The following is a 19037-nucleotide window of genomic DNA, read 5'->3' on the forward strand; positions in this document are numbered from 1 at the left end:
AATAAACATTCATGGGGTGAAACTTCATTAAGACCAAACGTATGCACTGCTTAAATTATAGTAAGGACCACCAACTATCTTGTCAGCACTATTATTGTTGTGCGTTATTAAACTAGCATCAAGTTTGAATCAATCTGTCATAGATTTCATTCAAATTTTGCAAACCACCTCATAATTTATCTTGTTTTAATTCTTTGAAACACTAATACAGACTGGAAGGAGTTAAAATTAAGATTGAAAAATGTATCCTTCACATTAAAAAGATAATTTTTTAAAGGTGTCCATAGTGTCCACATCTGTGAACAGAATCTGTAAAAGAATGTAAAAGGTGTATTTCATAGGGTATGAGAAAATTAGATTAAATAGTACATACTGATCTTGCATAGTCAGCTCATTCATCCCAGCTTCCAACAGCAAACCCCTGACCTCTGGGAGTGAATCTGTAAAACTGGCTCAACAACAAGTACTTATTCAAAAGTAATGTAGTGGTATAAAAGCATTGGCAGGCCAACTGAGGGCCCAGTGTTCTTCGTTAATGAGTGAAATGTGTAACATTAAGGAAAGATTCATTGAGGGCTGGATAAAATCTCAATTCAACTACTACGGAAACTGCTAACGGAAATCCCAAATACGTCATGAGACACAGGGAGCAGTTAAAACGAGCACTTAAGAGAAGCTAAGACTTAAATATTCATCTTCATCTCCGTGAAAAATCTATGAACGCTTCATTCAGTATTTTTAAATCTATGAACTTCTAAGAGGAAAAAAACAACAACTAACAAACCTAATTATTATGTACTCCTAAAATAAAGTCGAAAGCAAGTTTTATAGCAATGGTAGTGCTTTTTATACAAACAATTTTGAAAGTGGACGTATCAGGCACTTAGATCGTGTTTGAGACGACGTCAAAAGGACTGCAGTATAATTCCACTATAACCTTGACCTATAGTTGAGCTGTGGCTTATCAAGGGCTTTTTTGGAGTCCGCCTTTTGCTAACTCTCAAAGGAAAACATTCCCACACACCTGTCAAACACAGAGAGAACAAAGCCAGGCTTGCCTGTACACAGAAACTAGAGAAGATGCTGATAGGAAGAGCAGATTTATCTGTCCTTGGATGTGAGCTTCTCAATCAGCTCCTGAAGGGGTGCTAGTTCTTTACGATCAATCAAATTAAACTCCTGAAAAAAAAAAGTAGTAGAGAGAGAGAGAGAGAGAGAGAGATGTTTTCATTTAAGTTGGCCAAGGAAAACATCATATTCATCCGCTTATGGTAAGCCAAACCACCCCGACAAACACTAACTCGCACTAACCTCAATGACAAGTACACACCTGAACAAAGAAGATAAAGTGCTTGAAAGAGGTGTTGAGGTGCGCCTCCTCCTGCAGCTGGATAACAGAGTCAAAGTGCTGGTGGTAGATGTGAGCGTAAACACGGAAGAGTCTCTTCAAAATGGTCTTGGCCACCGACATGAAGTTCTTTGGGAAAGGGACCCCTATAAATGTAAAACAACTTTAAAATGACCATATTATGCATTTTTTTCTGATATTACCTTACATGTAGTGTGTAAAATAGTTGTTTTTGAATGAAAAAAGTCCTTACTTTCTGCACAAACCTACGTAGGTTTGTAACAAATTTGCATAATGCCAGCGGCAGCCTATGGTCTTCATTGGCTGCCTGCGAACAACGTTTACTTTGACCTGCCCTGTAGTTGTCGCTGTGGCATGGAAAATTTTGGTTTGTGTTGTCACTTGTCAAGAAGACACCATTTTCTGTGCTGCGAAAGCAAGACCATCTTCCATGCACTTCCAAAGGTTGAGGACTCGGGCTCGAATTAATACGGTAAAACTGACGCCATCATTACTGTTCGTATCACTACAAGCCTCCAGAGCTGAAATTCAAGTGGTCGTTTCATTTTATCTAACTGTCTCAGATACTGTGAGAAAAGAGGTGATGCTGCAGTGTATATTATGAGAGAATTAAAGCGCTTTTTGACCTTTGATGCAAGTAAACCTATTGTAGGAAACCTTCAAAACTAAATTGGGAACCTTTAAAAGAGCATAATGGGGCAATTTAGAATCCAAGCAAAAGGAAATGGTCAAAAAATGACCAGCAGTATATAATTATGTTGTGGATGTGGTAACTAGGTTCCTTGAGAAGACTGAATAGTTTTGATGTTTTAAAAGCGCCACCATGTGGACAGTTCCCTCCATGATCATGAGGAGCTATACAAAGAAAAAAAGCATGCTAAATTTCTATATCATGCACAATAAATGAAATGAGTAGCAAACCTATTTTTGAAGGGAAAAGTGTCTCATCATCAAGTTGATCTTGGACCCAAGTCATCAGGTAATCAATGTACTTTGGAGCTGAACATTTTATTGGTTTTTTTATGTTGGTTCCATCGGCCCAGTGATATTCATACCTGCAGACAACACATAAAAAAATAATTAAAAGAAATATGGTTACACTTTATTTTAAGGTGACGTAGTAACATTGTAATTACTCCAATAAGTACTGAGTGATTTTAGTTAACTACATCTACTTATAGAGTTACAATTAGGGTTTGGTTTAGGGTTAGTTACTGTTATTACTATAGTAAGTACATGTAGTAACGTGTAAATACGTTACCAAAAATATATATTTTTTGGTAACACTTTATTTTACAGTGTCCTTGTTACATATGTTACATGTAATTACCATAGTAATAACACTAAATTATGCATAATTACATGTAACTAACCCTCAACTAAACACTAATCCTACCCTAACCCTATAGTAAGTACATGTAGTTAATTAATATTACTCAGTACTTAAATATATAATTACACTGTAACAATGACACCTTAAAATAAAGTGTAACTTTTTTTTTAAATGTAACACTTCTGTACTTTAATCTGTAATTACCATTCAAAAGTGAATTATCTTATGCTCACAACCTTGGTGAGCACAAGAGACTTCATTCAAAAACTTGAAAATAAAAATAAAGATATGAAAACACAACAACTTTTGAACAGTAGTGTAATGCTCAAAATATTTCACATGATAAATCCCTGTTAATACTTACTTAGGCCCAGCAGACATTAGTGGGCAGCTTTCCTCAGTGCAGAAGTCTGTGATGGTTCCATACAACATGTTGATCTGGTTAAAGAAGTCCACAGCTACAAGCACATGAAACAGCATTATAGTACAAACTCATGCCAGCATCTTAAAACATTTAAAAACCTACGGTCTGAAATGAATCATATTTTGTTCTAAACAATAACAAAATAAATATCTACCCTATACAGTCCCATCACCAACCTCAAGTGGTTTTGGAAACCCTGCTGTAATTATATAACAGAAGTTCGGTACACCCAATATTTCATGAGCTGCAGTAATTAGATGAAACCTTAAACCCAGCAACATCAGCACTGCCAGAGTCTGTATTCAGCCCTCTGTCCCTGAGGCTGACAACCTAAGAAAACTCCACTGCCTTTATTGCTAAAAATAGAAGAAGGCCAGAGGCTATGAACGAATCCAAGAAACTGCCTCTGAAATGTTGCAAAACTGACCTACAAACAGACCTTATAAAATTGATGATAACTGGGAAGATCCATTTAAACACACAAGTGTCAGCATGAATATACAGCACTGATTTTGACTGTACCTATTTTAAAGGGTTTTGAAATCCGAGATTTTAGCATATGTACACACATGATATTTGTGAAAACATCAATATTAAACAACATTTTTAATATTAGAGGGTTAGAAATTAAAGTTATCCCATAATTTACTCAACTTCAAGCCATCCTAGGTGTATATGACTTTCTTCTTTCAGCCAAACACAATCGGAATTATATTAAATAAATATATATATATATATTCTTTTGCTTTTCTTGTGCTTTTGGGTCAGTAGTGGTGTACGTCTTGGAGTTCTGGCATGCGTTTTTTATGCACCTTACTGTGCAAGCTGAAACCTTAGGGCCCTTTCACACCTGAAAGTCAGCACCAAGGTCCGAACCAAAGGTCATGTTTTGATACATTGTATACATTTGGTTAGTTTTGGTTTGGTTTCACATTGCAATTATGTGAGCGCACTAAAGAACTTTACATGACGTACTTGCGCCCTGTCGTCATCATCAATATGGGCTGCATTAACATTGATTGGTTTGTAAACGGACGTGCGTCTGATATCTGCGTGTTGTCAAGTCGGCGGGTAACTTTGACAAGAATTAATGAACAGAGTGACGCATATCGTTGCCACTATAGCCTAACTGTTATTATTACAGCATGTTCCCTGCAGCACCAACTATACTCGACGCTAGTTCAAATTCGCCAAATGAACGTCCTCGTTGTGCGAACATTTTATCATCGCCGGCAGGACGCAGGACAAATGTGTGTGTGTGTGTGTGTGCGTGTGTGTATGTTTGTGTGTGCGCGCGCGTGCGAATCAGCTGGAAGAAACGCTGTGGGCAGGACTGCACATAAACATTCTTCTTCAGTTGTTTAGGCTACGCGGGAACCACAGGAACTTCCTGTAAATGGTCCGAAAGTCCGAACCATACAGAAAATGCTTTCACACTAGAAACGAACCAAACCTTTGTTCAGTTTGATCCGGACCGAGACTACCTCTTTTCGTCGGACCAAATTTCGTCTGTTTGGTCCGGACCGTGGTCCGGGGGAGGTTTCACACCTGTAATTTTGATTCGGACCAAACTGAAAAGTCAGAAAGTCCGGACCAAACAAGGTAGGTGTGAAAGGGCCCTAGTGTCTGTTGCCACCAAGTCTTTGTTCTGTTTCTTTAACTGTGAACTTGCAAACTATGCTTCTAATGGAGTCTCTAGGAACATTTGGTGCCTTCGCTATCTTTTTGTATCCTGTTCCTTGTTTGTGAAGGGCGATGATATGTTCTCTTAACTTTTTGGACCATTATTTTGACTTATATTTTGACCATATTTCTAACATGCAGTCAAACCTAGCCAGTTCAGATATTTCATGTGTTCTAGCTCAAGCACACCTGGTGCAACTAATGAAGGCCTTGATTAGTTGCATCAGGTGTGCTTGAAACAACACCTGTTTTACAGATTTATGCTGTTGTGAGGGATTCTATTCAGGGGGTTGAATAATTTTGAGACTGCAGAAGTCATTAAAAGTTGCATTTTCAGTTGAATTTGGGGAAACCACTTGAAACATTTGTTATAACTTTATAAACTATAATCACTGGCTTCCGGTAAGGAGTTCTGGCCGAAGAGTGAGAGTGAACTCTGACCCGACGCATGACGTATTGACAAACAGCAACTGAGTAACAATTTATAAAGTTACAATTAAGGCATAATTTTCATTTTTGGGTGAACTAAACCTATAAAGGTCCCGTTATATGCCCCTTTTCACAAGATGTAAAATAAGTCTCTGATGTCCCCAGAGTGTGTATGTGAAGTTTGAGCTCAAAATACCCAACAGATCATTTTTTACAGCATGTTTAAATTGACATTTTTTGGGGCTCAGAAAAACGAGCTGTTTCAGTGTGTGCCCTTTAAATGCAAATGAGCTGCTGCTGGACGACACAGGGGGTGGAGCTTCATGAGCTCGCGCTCAGTCTGTCAGGAAAAATTTATCTCACGGAATGATGATAATATCAGAAACTCTCAGTAACGGCGTTCATTTCGAGTCGGACAATAATGCCTACAGAGTCAGAGTGCTGTATAGAGATGAAACAGGTATGGTTTAGTAGTTTAATTACGGTTATTATAACGTATTTGTCATCTGCTTGTAGGCTATGTATCCATTATTTATTAATAGCCTACAAGTCTGCTGTCTGAATGATGATCAAACATGTACTGATGAGTTTAATAAAGTTTATTGTACATCACACAAAAGATGAAGCGTCAGTTTTACTTCAGAAAATCACCGTAAGAGCTGAGTAAACACAGTAGCCTAAGTTATAAGAAGTGCGCAAGTAGCCAGTAGAGTTGAGGGAGCATTCCTGTGGGCGGAGGTTAGTCAAGAAACGGTTCTAGTGACATCATTAAAGAAGGAAGTAGAGGGATGTAGTCCAATCGAGCCGTTTTTTGTAGTCAACTTCTGTTAAATAAAATATCTCGCTTGGCATTGAACTTTGAGCTTTATAATTTTACAGATATTATTTATGCTCTAACAGCAACATTACACACTAACTAAAGTTTGAAACATGGGATCACGCAGAACGGGACCTTTAAGGGAAACAATATATATATATTTAGGAGCCACTTCTTTGAAGCCACAATACTGAATGTGACAGACACATTAGTATGAGATGCTATTAGAAGGAATGATGCATGATGACATGTCTACATCATTAGGCTATTCACATTATTCATTAGAGAGAAGAACAATAATAATGACATATATACATACAATACTTTTATAGTTATGTAGTTCATAAATGTAATTTATTTTTAATTCTACAGACCTACTTACAATTAAGAACTACATGGGACAAACATAAAAAACTTTTATAATCACAGCAGTTTTTTTACACACACTGAGGATGCAAAAAAAAAAGAAGGAGAAATCCCTAGATTAAAGTCACATGCTTACTGTTGACTGCCACCCATTCATTGAGATCTTCTCCATCGGGCAGCATGACGGCCATGCGCAGGTTCCCGCTGCCCAGAGTGGCCTCTGCATGCTTCAGGAGCTCGTACTGGTGCGAGCCCTCGGGAATGTTCTTCTTCGGTTTAAACGTCTTTGACGAGCGGCTTCCACTGTGGAATAACAGAAGAGTAAGAATGCAGGATGTTCACACTTTAATGATTTGCTGCACACTTGCACTGAATCAAAAAATACTTCGTCAAGCAAAATTATATCACTGAACATGACATACTGTTGTTTATTTTTAGTTATGAAACCTGTTTGTGTGGGATTAAACAGAGTAAAGTAATGAGGTAAGAAAGAACAGAAGCAGGTGTTGGTTAGGAAAAGTCACATATATATATAGTAGAGTACACATAATAGTCTGGCAGCACTATTATAAGCAAAGATGAGGGGTAATATTCTGCAAAAACGTTTCCTAGCTGCTGGGATAAATTAATCCCGGTATACTGCCATGAAAAATATTCTTTAAAGTAGAGCTGCACGATTATTTGTTAAAATGCCCCTATTATGCTATTTTAAAGTTTCCTAATGCTGGTCAAAAAACTGTTTAATTTTATCATAATATACATTTGAATATCGCCACATTTTTATTGACTCTCAAACGACTCGTCAGATGAATCAATCTCTCTAAATCCCTCCTTTCCGCGAGCTACTCTGCTATGATTGGCCAGACAGCTCAGTCTGTTGTAAATTGGTCTACCGTGTACAGCACGTGTGTCAAAAACAAAAACCCCCATTGCCATAACAACGTCAGCTCTGTGTGTCCTGAGGCTTCCTACACCGTGAACTAAACACAGTAATGAACAACGACGTCGATTTTCCCATATCAATCCGAGCACGAGTCCAATGATGAAACATTGAAAGTAGTAGGCTAGTTATTCAACCCGAACCTCCATCACAAGGACGACTCGAGTAGGACGTTTCTCAGTGATACACTACTCAGTTTGAGGTACATTATGAGATGTTGCAACTGTAATTCCTCACCATCAGCGTTAACAAGTGCATGTCCATCAACAAACCGATTATTTAACTTGTACTTATTATTTACAGAGTATTTTTCTAATGTATTGCGGTGAACATGTGGAAACTGTATCAATAACAGTGCATACATTAGCCGAGCTCTAGCGTAAATGACTGATGTAACATAAAAGTTAGTAAAACAAATCTTGCTCCATGCTTAATCTTTTAAGTAGTGAGAACGACAGACAATCTGCATTAATAGACAAGGTTTTAGGTAATAGTGGCCCACAACTGATTAGCAGAAGTATTTGAGTAAGACACAATGTACACTGTATACCCATGATGCTTTTGTGTCACGTTTTTTTCCGTAACTTCACGAAACATTAGTAAACCATAGTAGATCACATATCTTTATTCAGACCAAGAGGTCTCGACCAAGCCCAAACACAACATAAGACAATGCATAGATCACGGAGTGATATGACATGCTGCTTGGCTAAAGCTATAGGACTTCCAGGATCCGATCGCATCGCGATCATGACGCAATGTTTTCTGACGTCATTTTAAAGTTCAACCAATCAATCTCGGGTGTGGTGGGCTGGGTAATGGTATAGTGGTTAGGGACGATAAGTAGAGACCAAATGGACACTGTTTTACAGCTGAGGTATGCATAGATTGGTTTGATCGCTCAGATTGACAAGTCTCGATTTACCATGCGCCCTAGAATAGGAGCACACAGCTGAAACAGCACTGGAAGATCATCACTCATCAATCAGGATCTTATATTACTTGTTTATTCTATGTACTTTTATAGTGGTGATTACACAAGTATGTAGTTCTTATGTTCTGTAAAATCCCTTGTTTGGAGGGTTTTTCAGTCCCTTGGTAAATTATGTTTTTTTTTTTAAAGGTTATCCTACTTAATCCATTGCATAGCTCGAAGACATTAATACACTTAGAATACCGTAAGCACGGCGCGCTCGCTTCATTTTCTCTCATGTGTCTGCTGCACGTATTTTGCACATGAGCTGCACACACCTCAAAACTACAAACTCTAATGATGACCTTGCTTAATAAACCATCGATTGATTTTTAAGAGAAGTTTTATCGTTTAACTTAATTAATCAATCATTGATTAATCGCTAGCATCTCTAATTACAGTTATTCAAATTATCAAAGAAGTACTGGTAAAAGTTTAAAGTTTGGATATAAACACTGCTGTCTACAGTAGCATTATCAAAATAGAGCAAATCACCACGCTTCAAATAAAGATTGTATCAATTGCATTGTTACACCAGTAGGTGGCTACAAGTGACTGTCAAAAAATGTATTTGACATTGAATCATTCATTCAAGAGATTTGTTCAAAAACCCCTGTAGAGAGTAGGGGTGTAATGGTTCAAATTACTCACGGTTCGTTTTTTTTTTATCATGGTTTTAGGGTCACGGTTTCTGTATGGTTCAGTATGTGCTATGTTCAGGGAAACGAGAGTTCTCCTGAATGTTTAAATTGGCAAGGCTTAAAGGATAATTCCGGTATTTAGCACTTTGAGTCTCTTTTCTGGTTTGTTTTGGATGATCTAGAGTGGTGGACACAGAAATTTTGACGATGGGTCCTGTCTCGACTTTTAGACTCATTTAGAATCGCCTTTGACTGCTTCAGAGTGGCTGGCTACGGGCATGCACAAACATGTCCTTAAAACAACCCTTAACGTTTGTTTTCAAAACTGTGCAACTCACCGAGTGGTTAGTGGTGTTCGTTGATGATTAAAAACAAATATATCGGCGCAATGTATGGTTTCAATCCGTGTTATTTGCTATAGTGGAACTATTTTTTCAGATACCTCACAACCGCGCATAAACTTCCGCTCGATATTTGAGTCTGAAGCGTCTTTTCCGTTTCCGGTAGCGCAGTAATATCAACGAGCAATGAGTCCTCCAACAGAAATCAATGGGATTTTACAAAATGGCAAATAAAACACGACAGAAAAGTATTTCGCTACGCTACTTGTTTTGGAACATCAACGAACACCACTAACTAGGGCTGGGCGATTTAAATCGTGAGATTGTTATGCGCATCTCGTCAGTAAAGCCGGTTCCTTGATTAGTAGTAAATCGCCATCACCTGCTTTCAGATGGAGCAGCATTTACTACAAAGAGCCGTAGTTAACTGACAAGCTGAGCCATATCGCATTAAAATCGCAGACGTATCGCCAGCGATAATTATTGCGATATGGCTCAGCTTGTCAGTTAACTACGGCTCTTTGTAGTAAATGCTGCTCCATCTGAAAGCAGGTGATGGCGATTTACTACTAATCAAGGAACCGGCTTTACTGACGAGATGCGCATAACAATCTCACGATTTAAATCGCCCAGCCCTACCACTAACCACTCGGTAAATTGCACAGTTTTGAAAACAAACGTTAAGGGTTGTTTTAAGGACATGTTTGTGCATGCCCGTAGCCAGCCACTCTGAAGCAGTCAAAGGCGATTCTAAACGAGTCAAAAAGTCGAGACAGGACCCATCGTCAAAATTTCTGTGTCCACCACTCAAGTTCATCCAAAACAAACCAGAAAAGAGACTCAAAGTGCTAAATACCGGAATTATCCTTTAAATGAGTCAAGTTTAAACACAGATAGTAACGTGCACTGTTTAGGCTAGGTCTCACCTGCGCTCACACGCTATTTAACACCCAGGTGATGACGGCATATTGAACAAAGTTTATGCAAAGCCAGAAAGCGCATCCATCGACAAAGAGATACATTAGCCTAACTGCCTGTTTTACGAGTTATTTTCAACAATCCGCATTGTAGATGACCCATTATAGATGGGTCATCGGATTTGAGATGAACCGCGATGCAAGTGCATGCTGAACTGTGAGTGGAGAACAGTACGGTTAGATTTTTTATTTTACAGAGAACCGTTACACCCCTAGTAGAGAGCTATATGGAGATGTTCAACACATCCTAAAGACTTCATATACAGGTAAAACTTCCCAAGCCTGATATCTAAGCTGGGCCACTCCTCCTCTGAGTTAAACATTCAAGCATACAGTATGTGCCTTTACTGGTCCATGATCCATCAACACCTCAGAGCCAGCCTGTCTTCACCAATTCAACAGTTGCTCTGTTTAGACACAAACAGGACAGGGTTTGCACAGAAAAGAACAAAAGGAAACTGGAAGTGATCAACAAATACAGACAAACCTTCTGAAAAACTCACTTGAATGACCAGCATGTGTCAAGCCAACAATAAAGAGGATCAGAACAGACCTGCGACCCATTTTCAGGCCGTGGCACTCCCAAATGACATTATCTTTTACCCCTAATGACATTTCCCTGAGTCAGGCGACAGCATCAGAGCATCAAGCAGAAGTCAGATGGGAAATTCCTGTCTTCACAAAGCAAAAAACATGTGGCCAAGACCAAGAGCACAAATTGTTTGAGGGCATAATTATGCTGTTTTAGCAACAAAACAATGGTGAAAGACACTCTTTGCAGATCAATTTAAAGTCATGTGAGAGACAGGACAAGTCAACAGGAAGACAGGAAGTTAGCTTATTTTGATTAAGATAATGAGGGCACAGGGGGCACATGAATTTTCATCTCTCATATTAATTTAATTTCTAGTCGTAAGTTGGTGGAAGGTTTAATGCAAGGCTTTTTTTTCTTCATACTCAACTGAATCGCACAGCCTAAGTTGCAGCACAAGTACTTCCCATTTTCAAAGGAAAGCAGAAGAAGAGAGAAATGCACTACTCTACATTGTTGACGCATTATATGTGTTCTTCTAGAGATACTCAAGCAAAACATAATACTTGTTTCTATGATTTAGCTCTTACAACACAATTAAATCCGTTGTAAAGTAGTGACTCCATGGAAAAAGATACACATCTAGGGAGAAACTAGGGCTGGGCACGGGCAGTATATCGAGTTTGTACGATTTATCGATATCTTTTTATAAATGATATATGATGATGCAATACAGTTTATATCGACATACAGTAGTTTGGTATTATGATATTATTTTATTTAGCACATCTGAAAAATAGTAAGGGAAAGTGCATAATCCAATTTGTCCTAAACATGAGAAATTATTTATATTAAGGGTTTTCAAAATAACTCGTAAGATATAGTTACCACGTATAGTTTAAAGCTATGCACTAAGGAAAACACCACATTTCACTGTTATATTCTCCATCAGTAAATGTTAGAAGGTCATGCAAATACTTCCATTTTGTTGTCAGGTAGATCTGCACAATTCTGAATAAACTGAGAATCACTTTTCACATCACATCAGCTTTTCAGCTTTAATCCCAGTTTTTCTGTGATAATATAAATATTTGTAACACAGAAATAACTATATTGTGTGGCTGAAAGACTGTCTGTGAAGCTGTTTCTTACATCACATCTGCTCTCTCTGGCTCAGCTGCAGCGCAAACACAGATTTGAATGTTCCGGTGTGATTCTGTCAGATGTATAATAGACAGGCGAATCGTGAGGGTGTTTGAATCGAGATCATGATCTTTTAACGATTAATAGTGCAGCTCTACTGTCAGTAGTGCACAAGCCTTATGTAATCGAGTCTATGCTAAACTTCACAGACTTCAGTGAACGAGTGCACATAAGCGCCAAACTGTTAACATTTAGTCTGTGCTTTTGTTTGTTTATTTTTAGTGAATATTTATAGTGAATTTAACTTCTACTTCTCTATTATTTTAGTTTTTAGACTGTAATGTTGTTGCTACAATGTTAGAGTGTAATGTAATTTTTAACCCCCTTTTTGCAAATAATATATACTGCAGCATAGCCTACGTTGGTTACATTCCCTATTTTTGCTTTCACACCCAATTTTGCCAGTTTTATAAAGCTATTTATGAACATTGTTTGTAAGACAAAATTGGGCAGGATGTGAAATAAAATAAAACATTTTTTTTTTTTATCCAAATAGAAAAAAGTAGAAAATAGTGAGACGTATGAATATCGCGATTCAAAATCTTTTTTTTTTTTTTTTAATGATCGCCCAGCCCTAGGAGAAACTGAAAAATAATTAAAAAACATAAATGTGAAAATCAACACAGCTTGCACATGAGCACAAATCAACATTTAAAAACAAAATGAACTGCACTGGGACTTACTACACTGAGTTACTGTACAGTAGCCTATACACAGTATACTGGGATTATAGTGGGATAATCCAGACTGATCATGTCTGGATTTCAGGTTGCACTCTGATATCAAATTATTAAGGTACGTATCGTGAAAGCGACAGAACACTTATTAGGTAACGTTAGCAATTTTTGGTGACTTTTTGCGTTTTCCTGGAGGGACACATTTGAGGAAAAATCTACTTGTGTCAATCCACAAAACACGACTATATCACTTTTACATAAATGACATGATGTTGGAAAATAAGGCTCTGTTTGGGTATAAACCCAAGTATAGTAATAAAGGACGAGTATTCAAATCCAATTTAATGCTGATGACCTCATGCACTGGCTAAGTATTCTTCATTAGCCAGACTACAGTTTTGTGTTATGATGGTCGCGCACTAAACTGCTGAGATACGATCAAACTGCGCTTCTGTCAGCTTTTTTATGCCATAACTGTTCACTTCTAATAAGTGTCGGGTCGGCTGTGAGTCAGGATTGCTCATGTGCAGGCAGCTTCGGGACAAAAGCAGTATTTCTACGCTTGCTAACTAGCCATCAGTGTTCCCATTTAAAGAACCCACACATACTTACAATAAAAAGCTCATCGCTCCTTGAGGAAAATGCGCTGTAGATGAGAAAAAGACACTACTCCGGTATTTTGACTGTTGAAGGATGGAAAATCAAGTTATTTGAGCCTTAATGTCCTTAACACTCCACCAACACTGATCCTGCCCGTGCAAAAGTTCTCCTTCCCATCCAAAGTCTCTCCAGAGCCGAAAAATCCCGCGAGATCACGACAGTATATTCACTACGCCTCCTTTCTGCTCCAATAAGAGTCACGTTAGCGTTTATATTATATTAAATTATATTAAATTATATTATATTATATTATATTATATTATATTATATTATATTATATTATATTATATTATATTATATTATATTATATTATATAGTAACGTTAGCATATGCACACGTATATAATATTATATATTCTCCACAAACTCAACAAATGGATAACTGTAATTGATAAATTCTACATAAAATTTGTGAGAAAAAAAATTGTGGGTTTAAATTTTGGTTGTTTAGAAAATGAATTTATTCTATTTATTCGTTATTCATGATTATTTATTGTGAAAAGGTCCAGTCTGTTTAGACAAAGATAAACTGCATCTTAATAAAAAAGTATATAATTTCCATAAAATGTTGTAATAATTTGTTTTAGCTTTATCACAATAATAATAATAATAAAATCTAAATCCAACCCGTATTTTGCTGTTTTGAAATACAATCACAGAGAACTATTATTTTGAAAGGACTGTCAATTACAGTGGCGCGTGTTAATTGCGTCATGATGTCCTCTGACGCAGTAGGTCAACGTGATTTGTGGGGCAAATGAGCTGTGTGTTTACCGAGTCTGTTTACTTTAGGTTTCATACATGTTTTAAGTTGAAGTTTTGTACAGTACAAGATGTCTGCATTCAGTAGGAGCGCACTGTTGTTCTCTCTTGTTCGCTCTATCAGGAGACAGCAGCAGTTCCCATGCCTGGAGACTCATATCAAAACTGCGCAGTCTACATTAGCACGAGGTCGGTATGTTCATTCATGTTCAGCGAGACATTTAGCTGACCGCGAATTCAAGCATCCATGGACACTATATCAAAGAAGCCTGTCCATTGAGGTACCTGATTGATTTATGTACAAACATTTAAATACTGTCCAAGACACAATTTACTGTTTTCTCGTGACACTATTCCTTTAATGTTTTAGGCACCATCTAAAGACGACGAGTACCCACCTCTACCCGAATACACCCCTAAGCCAGAGATCCAAGCAAAGGAAGTGTTCATCGTCCAGGTCAGGGGGCTTCCCTGGTCATGTACTGCAGAGGACTTAATAAACTTCTTTTCTGGTACTTGCTTTGATATTTTACAGTCTCAGAAATTATTTTGGTGACATGCTGTTTTTCCTCTATTTGATTTGGTCAATTGAAGGTGTGTTAACCTTGAAAAGCCTTACAAGAAATAAGTCAGAAATATCATTTTAAATGAAACCGTTTATTGAACTTTTAGACAAAATATATAAATGAAATCTTTTAAAAATGTTGCATAATATGTGTTTTACGTTTTGGCCCATGATACAGTGCGAGGTGTACAAATAAACTTTCCTCAGAAATCTGTTATAACATATTTCAAGCTTTTATTTTTCACATTATTTGTATGTATGATAATGGACCATAGTATGGACAATCACATTGCTTCAGTCCAGTAAATGTTCTACTTGAAATATTAATAGCAATATAAAAGTTTTTCTTAGGTTTAATTTATAAAAATCATTAGATTTCACAGCAAAAAGACATGAATGCAAGCTGAATGTGGACGTCATCAAAATTATGTAAAATTACTATCATTATTATAATTCATAGGCCTTAGAAATTCAAGTAATTCAGAAATGAAGTCAACATATACCCTCACTGTATGGATGTCGCTGTCCTGAAGATGTTCTGATATAATCTGCTCCTCATGTGAAGTACACTTTCCACTTTATTTATTTATTGTTTGATTTTTTTATTTTGCAGATTGTAGGATTCGAGCTGGAGTTCAGGGAATCCATATAATTCACAACAGGAACGGCAAGCCGACAGGACAGGCGTTCATTGAGCTGGAGCACGAAGAGGATGTTTGCAAAGCATTGGATCAGCACAAGCATTACCTGGGACAGCGCTATGTTGAGGGTTAGCTGATTTTGAATAAATACCCTTTGCTTGTTTTCTTTTTTTTGTGTGTGTGTGTTTATCATGTTTTTAATTGTACATAGAGTTGATAAATAGTGAACACTGGTGTCATGTGTTTCAGTGTATGAGATAACAAACAAAGATGCTGAAGCCATATTAAAGGCTACTCAGCCGATTACGGAGTCAGATGGAGTGGTGCGACTCAGAGGGCTTCCCTTCAGCTGTACCGAGAAAGACATCGTTCAGTTTTTCTCTGGTGAGAGATAATGTGACATTTGAACATCATTGCACTGATAAAAGCCTTATGCTTCATTTGTCTGTTTTGATGTTCTCAAAACAGGGTTGGATATTGTCGAAGATGGAGTTACAATAGTCCTGAACAGGAAAGGAAGAAACTCGGGCGATGCTTTTGTGCAGTTTGTCACAAAGGAAATGGCTGAAAAGGCATTAAAGAGAGACAGAGATGTCATTGGAAACAGGTTGGTATATCAAGTACTACTTGACGCAAAAGAATGCAAATTGTTTTTCAGGAATATGTATGTGTTTTTCCTTTGAAACTGTTAAATATGTTTGCACAGTTGTCTTTGAATGAGTCTTTTAAGGGTACGTTTACACGACAACGATCCTACTTAAAAGTGAAAAGTTTTCATGTACACCATAGTCAAAACGATCCCCGTTCACACCGATCTGTGGAAACGACTAAAAACGCTGTATTTTGCATGCCATGTTGATGTCACTTTGTAAAGAAAAACTACACACCCATACGCATGTACATGATGTCTCAGTTTTCACAAATTTGTGTTTTTTTTGTCTACACAGAAGACGATGGCATCGGTTTCAAAAAATGTGTACTTTGTACGTTTTCAAACGTTTATGTGTTAAGTGTAAATGAATGGCCAAAACACATAAAAAGTTTTCCGTTTTTAGTTAAAAAACGGTGTCGTGTAAACAGCCCCTAAGTCCTTTATGACACTGAGTAAAGACATTTTCCCACTCAAGGCTATATGTATAATTTCACAGTGAAGTATGATGTTTTTTTGAGCATGTTATCATCTTCAGGTGACACTTTTGGTAATAAACAACCAATTTTTAGCTATTTGATGCCAAAAATATTTAAGATGTACTAAAATGTTTCGGATCTGCGTTTATAAAGGTTTTTTTTTTCCTCGTATGCAGGTATGTTGAGATTTTTCCCAGCAGGAAAACTGAGATCCAAGTCCAGTATGGAAGTAGGCGAAATGAGACTTCAGCTTCCACACCAGGAGCTGAGGACACGCCCCGCAGAATAAAAACAGGTAAGATGTTTATTACAGTGTCCCTTAACATCCAGACTTTAAAAATGATTACATATCTTGTATACTGTGTGCACTCCCATGCATCTTTCAGGGACCCTGTGTGTCCTTAAAAAGTCTTAAATTCAGTTTGATCAGAAAGTTTGAATACATTTTATTAATCAATTTGCATTATCATTCAGCCCGTCCGCTGTTTTAATTTAGTCTAGACCAGTGGTATTCAAATGGCGGACCATGGCTTCGCTTGGTTGCATGCAGACTGCGGGACATAATTTTATTATTTCTACAGTTTAAAGTCAGCAGCGTGTCAAAACAACGGAGTGGTTCACACCACAAGTGCTCAGGGTTATAGTAATGATCTTTCAGCGCTACATCCTCTAATATTTGTATCTAGAGCCAAATGCACTTCATTCAAGCCCTTTGCCACATTAAGAGCTGCAGATAATGCGGTTATTTTAACCACAGTAGCAGAAACACGGTGAGCAGCAAAATAGATACTTTTGCTAAAACGCTGCAGAAAACGAGAACGCAGCCAGCAAATACAATTATTTGTATCTGTCATACAGATGACTATGACCGTTCGACTAAACGTTTTGTTGTTTTCCCCATACATTTAGCGTTATTAATCAGCATATAAAACATTTCATAATAAACAATGCTATAATTTAGGAAATTATTTAGAGATGGCAAGGAAATACAAAACAATTTCTAGTTAACTTTGTTTTTGTTCATGAGAGTTTTGATGATTATGTTATGCAAGTTGTTTGTTTTTAGTAGTTTATTACTTTGAGCAAAATATAAAAATGGTCCATTCTGTTCTTGAGAGGTAAACCCTACACCAGTATGTTTTATCAGTCCCATGACCTTCTATGTGCCATAGTACACATAATTGTCTTAAATGTAAAATAACAATAAAAATAGCCTGATAAAACATCTGATTTAACCTTTTTATGTATTCATATCCAGTTGGGATATGACTTTTTTTTGGTAAATATTAGTAAAATAGCCTACATCGTTGCTTTAGCTCTCAGGGCACAAGATTCTCATCTTTGATGACTATTTTGGATTTTTTCTTTTACATAGTACTACGGCTGCCCCGATGGAAATGTATAACTGTCCCAAAATAGTATTGTCTGGACCTCCGTGAACTTTAATTGAATAATCCTGGTCTAGACCAATATGAAAATCAAAATTTTACTCAGCAGACACAGTGTCCTAAATGCTAAAAGGAAGCTAATGTGGATTCTAAAAATATAAACCATTAGGAATATATTATATATTAAAAATGTAATGACCTATTCTTAAAAAATGTTTTAAAAGTGAGGTTTATCATTTTATAAAACGTCATAAAAGTGTGTTTGAGTTGTAAAGTTGTTTAAATCATGGTTTTTACAGTCATTTTCTGGTTTAGTATGTTACCATAGATAGACATTGCCCATACACATAGACATTGACTCTGCACATACAGTATCAATTTTATCTAGTTTAAATTTGATTGTAAAAACCCAGCAGATACGCTGACTTTATTTTTGTTCACAGCAAATAGTAGCCCTACATCAGCAACAGCGAACCTTGTTCAAATGAGAGGTCTGCCATATGAAGCCACAGCAGAGGACATTGTAAAGGTAGTGTTATATTGAATATATTAGCATGATTTTTTTAATTTTTTGCTCTTCATATGCTTAGTCAGTAAGGTGGTCAAGAGGAGTGTAAGATTAATTACAGATTTGAATAGTTTATGTAATTATTAAAAGCTTATTTGACCTTGTACAGTATCTCAGTACTGAAGGACCGAGGTGTAATTTGTGTTCCAGTTTTTCGCTCCCATCAGACTGGTCAAGGTTCTTGTAGAGTACAGTCCTAACGGACGACCCACCGGTGAGGCAGAAGCCTACTTCAAAACACATCAGGATGCTGTGTCAGCCATGTCCAAAGACAGAGAGTATATAAGTAAGCAATGAATATGTGTGATCTTTTGAAATAACCCAAATGTGGCCCAAAATGTTTAATATAAACATGAAGTGATTGACATGTTTTTTGTTTGTGTATGTTTTTCTGTCATCCAGATGAGCGATATATTGAGTTGTTCCTCAATTCATCAGCATCAAGGGAGGAATAATAGGACGAAAGTAAACTGTATTTAAATGCATCCCAATGTATTTAAGTTATTCAATGTATGAGTATATTACAAGAATACATAGAACCAACATTAAAAGAGAACTTAACAGATATTTCCTGTTGTTATTTCTTTTCAGACATTCATTTCCGATTCAGATCGAAACAAT

General features: G+C 37.1%; 2 protein-coding genes across 2 annotated transcripts; one reads left to right on the forward strand and one right to left on the reverse strand.

Annotated features, from left to right (window-relative positions):
- Positions 1-1070: 1070 nt before the first annotated feature.
- On the reverse strand, positions 1071-13554 carry mob1ba (MOB kinase activator 1Ba). The gene is made up of 6 exons (XM_079871406.1): positions 13318-13554; positions 6558-6724; positions 3067-3160; positions 2291-2424; positions 1331-1494; positions 1071-1179 (listed from the first exon to the last, which is right to left on the reverse strand). The coding sequence occupies exons 1-6, from the start codon at positions 13329-13331 to the stop codon at positions 1102-1104; spliced, it is 651 nt and encodes a 216-aa protein (XP_079727532.1). The 5' UTR covers positions 13332-13554; the 3' UTR covers positions 1071-1101.
- Positions 13555-14040: 486 nt separating this feature from the next.
- grsf1 (G-rich RNA sequence binding factor 1) lies at positions 14041-18967 on the forward strand. The gene is made up of 9 exons (XM_079871997.1): positions 14041-14407; positions 14497-14638; positions 15305-15460; positions 15582-15716; positions 15801-15939; positions 16637-16755; positions 18292-18377; positions 18567-18702; positions 18819-18967. The coding sequence occupies exons 1-9, from the start codon at positions 14198-14200 to the stop codon at positions 18869-18871; spliced, it is 1176 nt and encodes a 391-aa protein (XP_079728123.1). The 5' UTR covers positions 14041-14197; the 3' UTR covers positions 18872-18967.
- The last annotated feature ends 70 nt before the right edge of the window (positions 18968-19037 follow it).

Source organism: Squalius cephalus (genome assembly GCF_949319135.1).
Source record: "Squalius cephalus genome assembly, chromosome: 5".
Classification (NCBI taxonomy): domain Eukaryota; kingdom Metazoa; phylum Chordata; class Actinopteri; order Cypriniformes; family Leuciscidae; genus Squalius; species Squalius cephalus.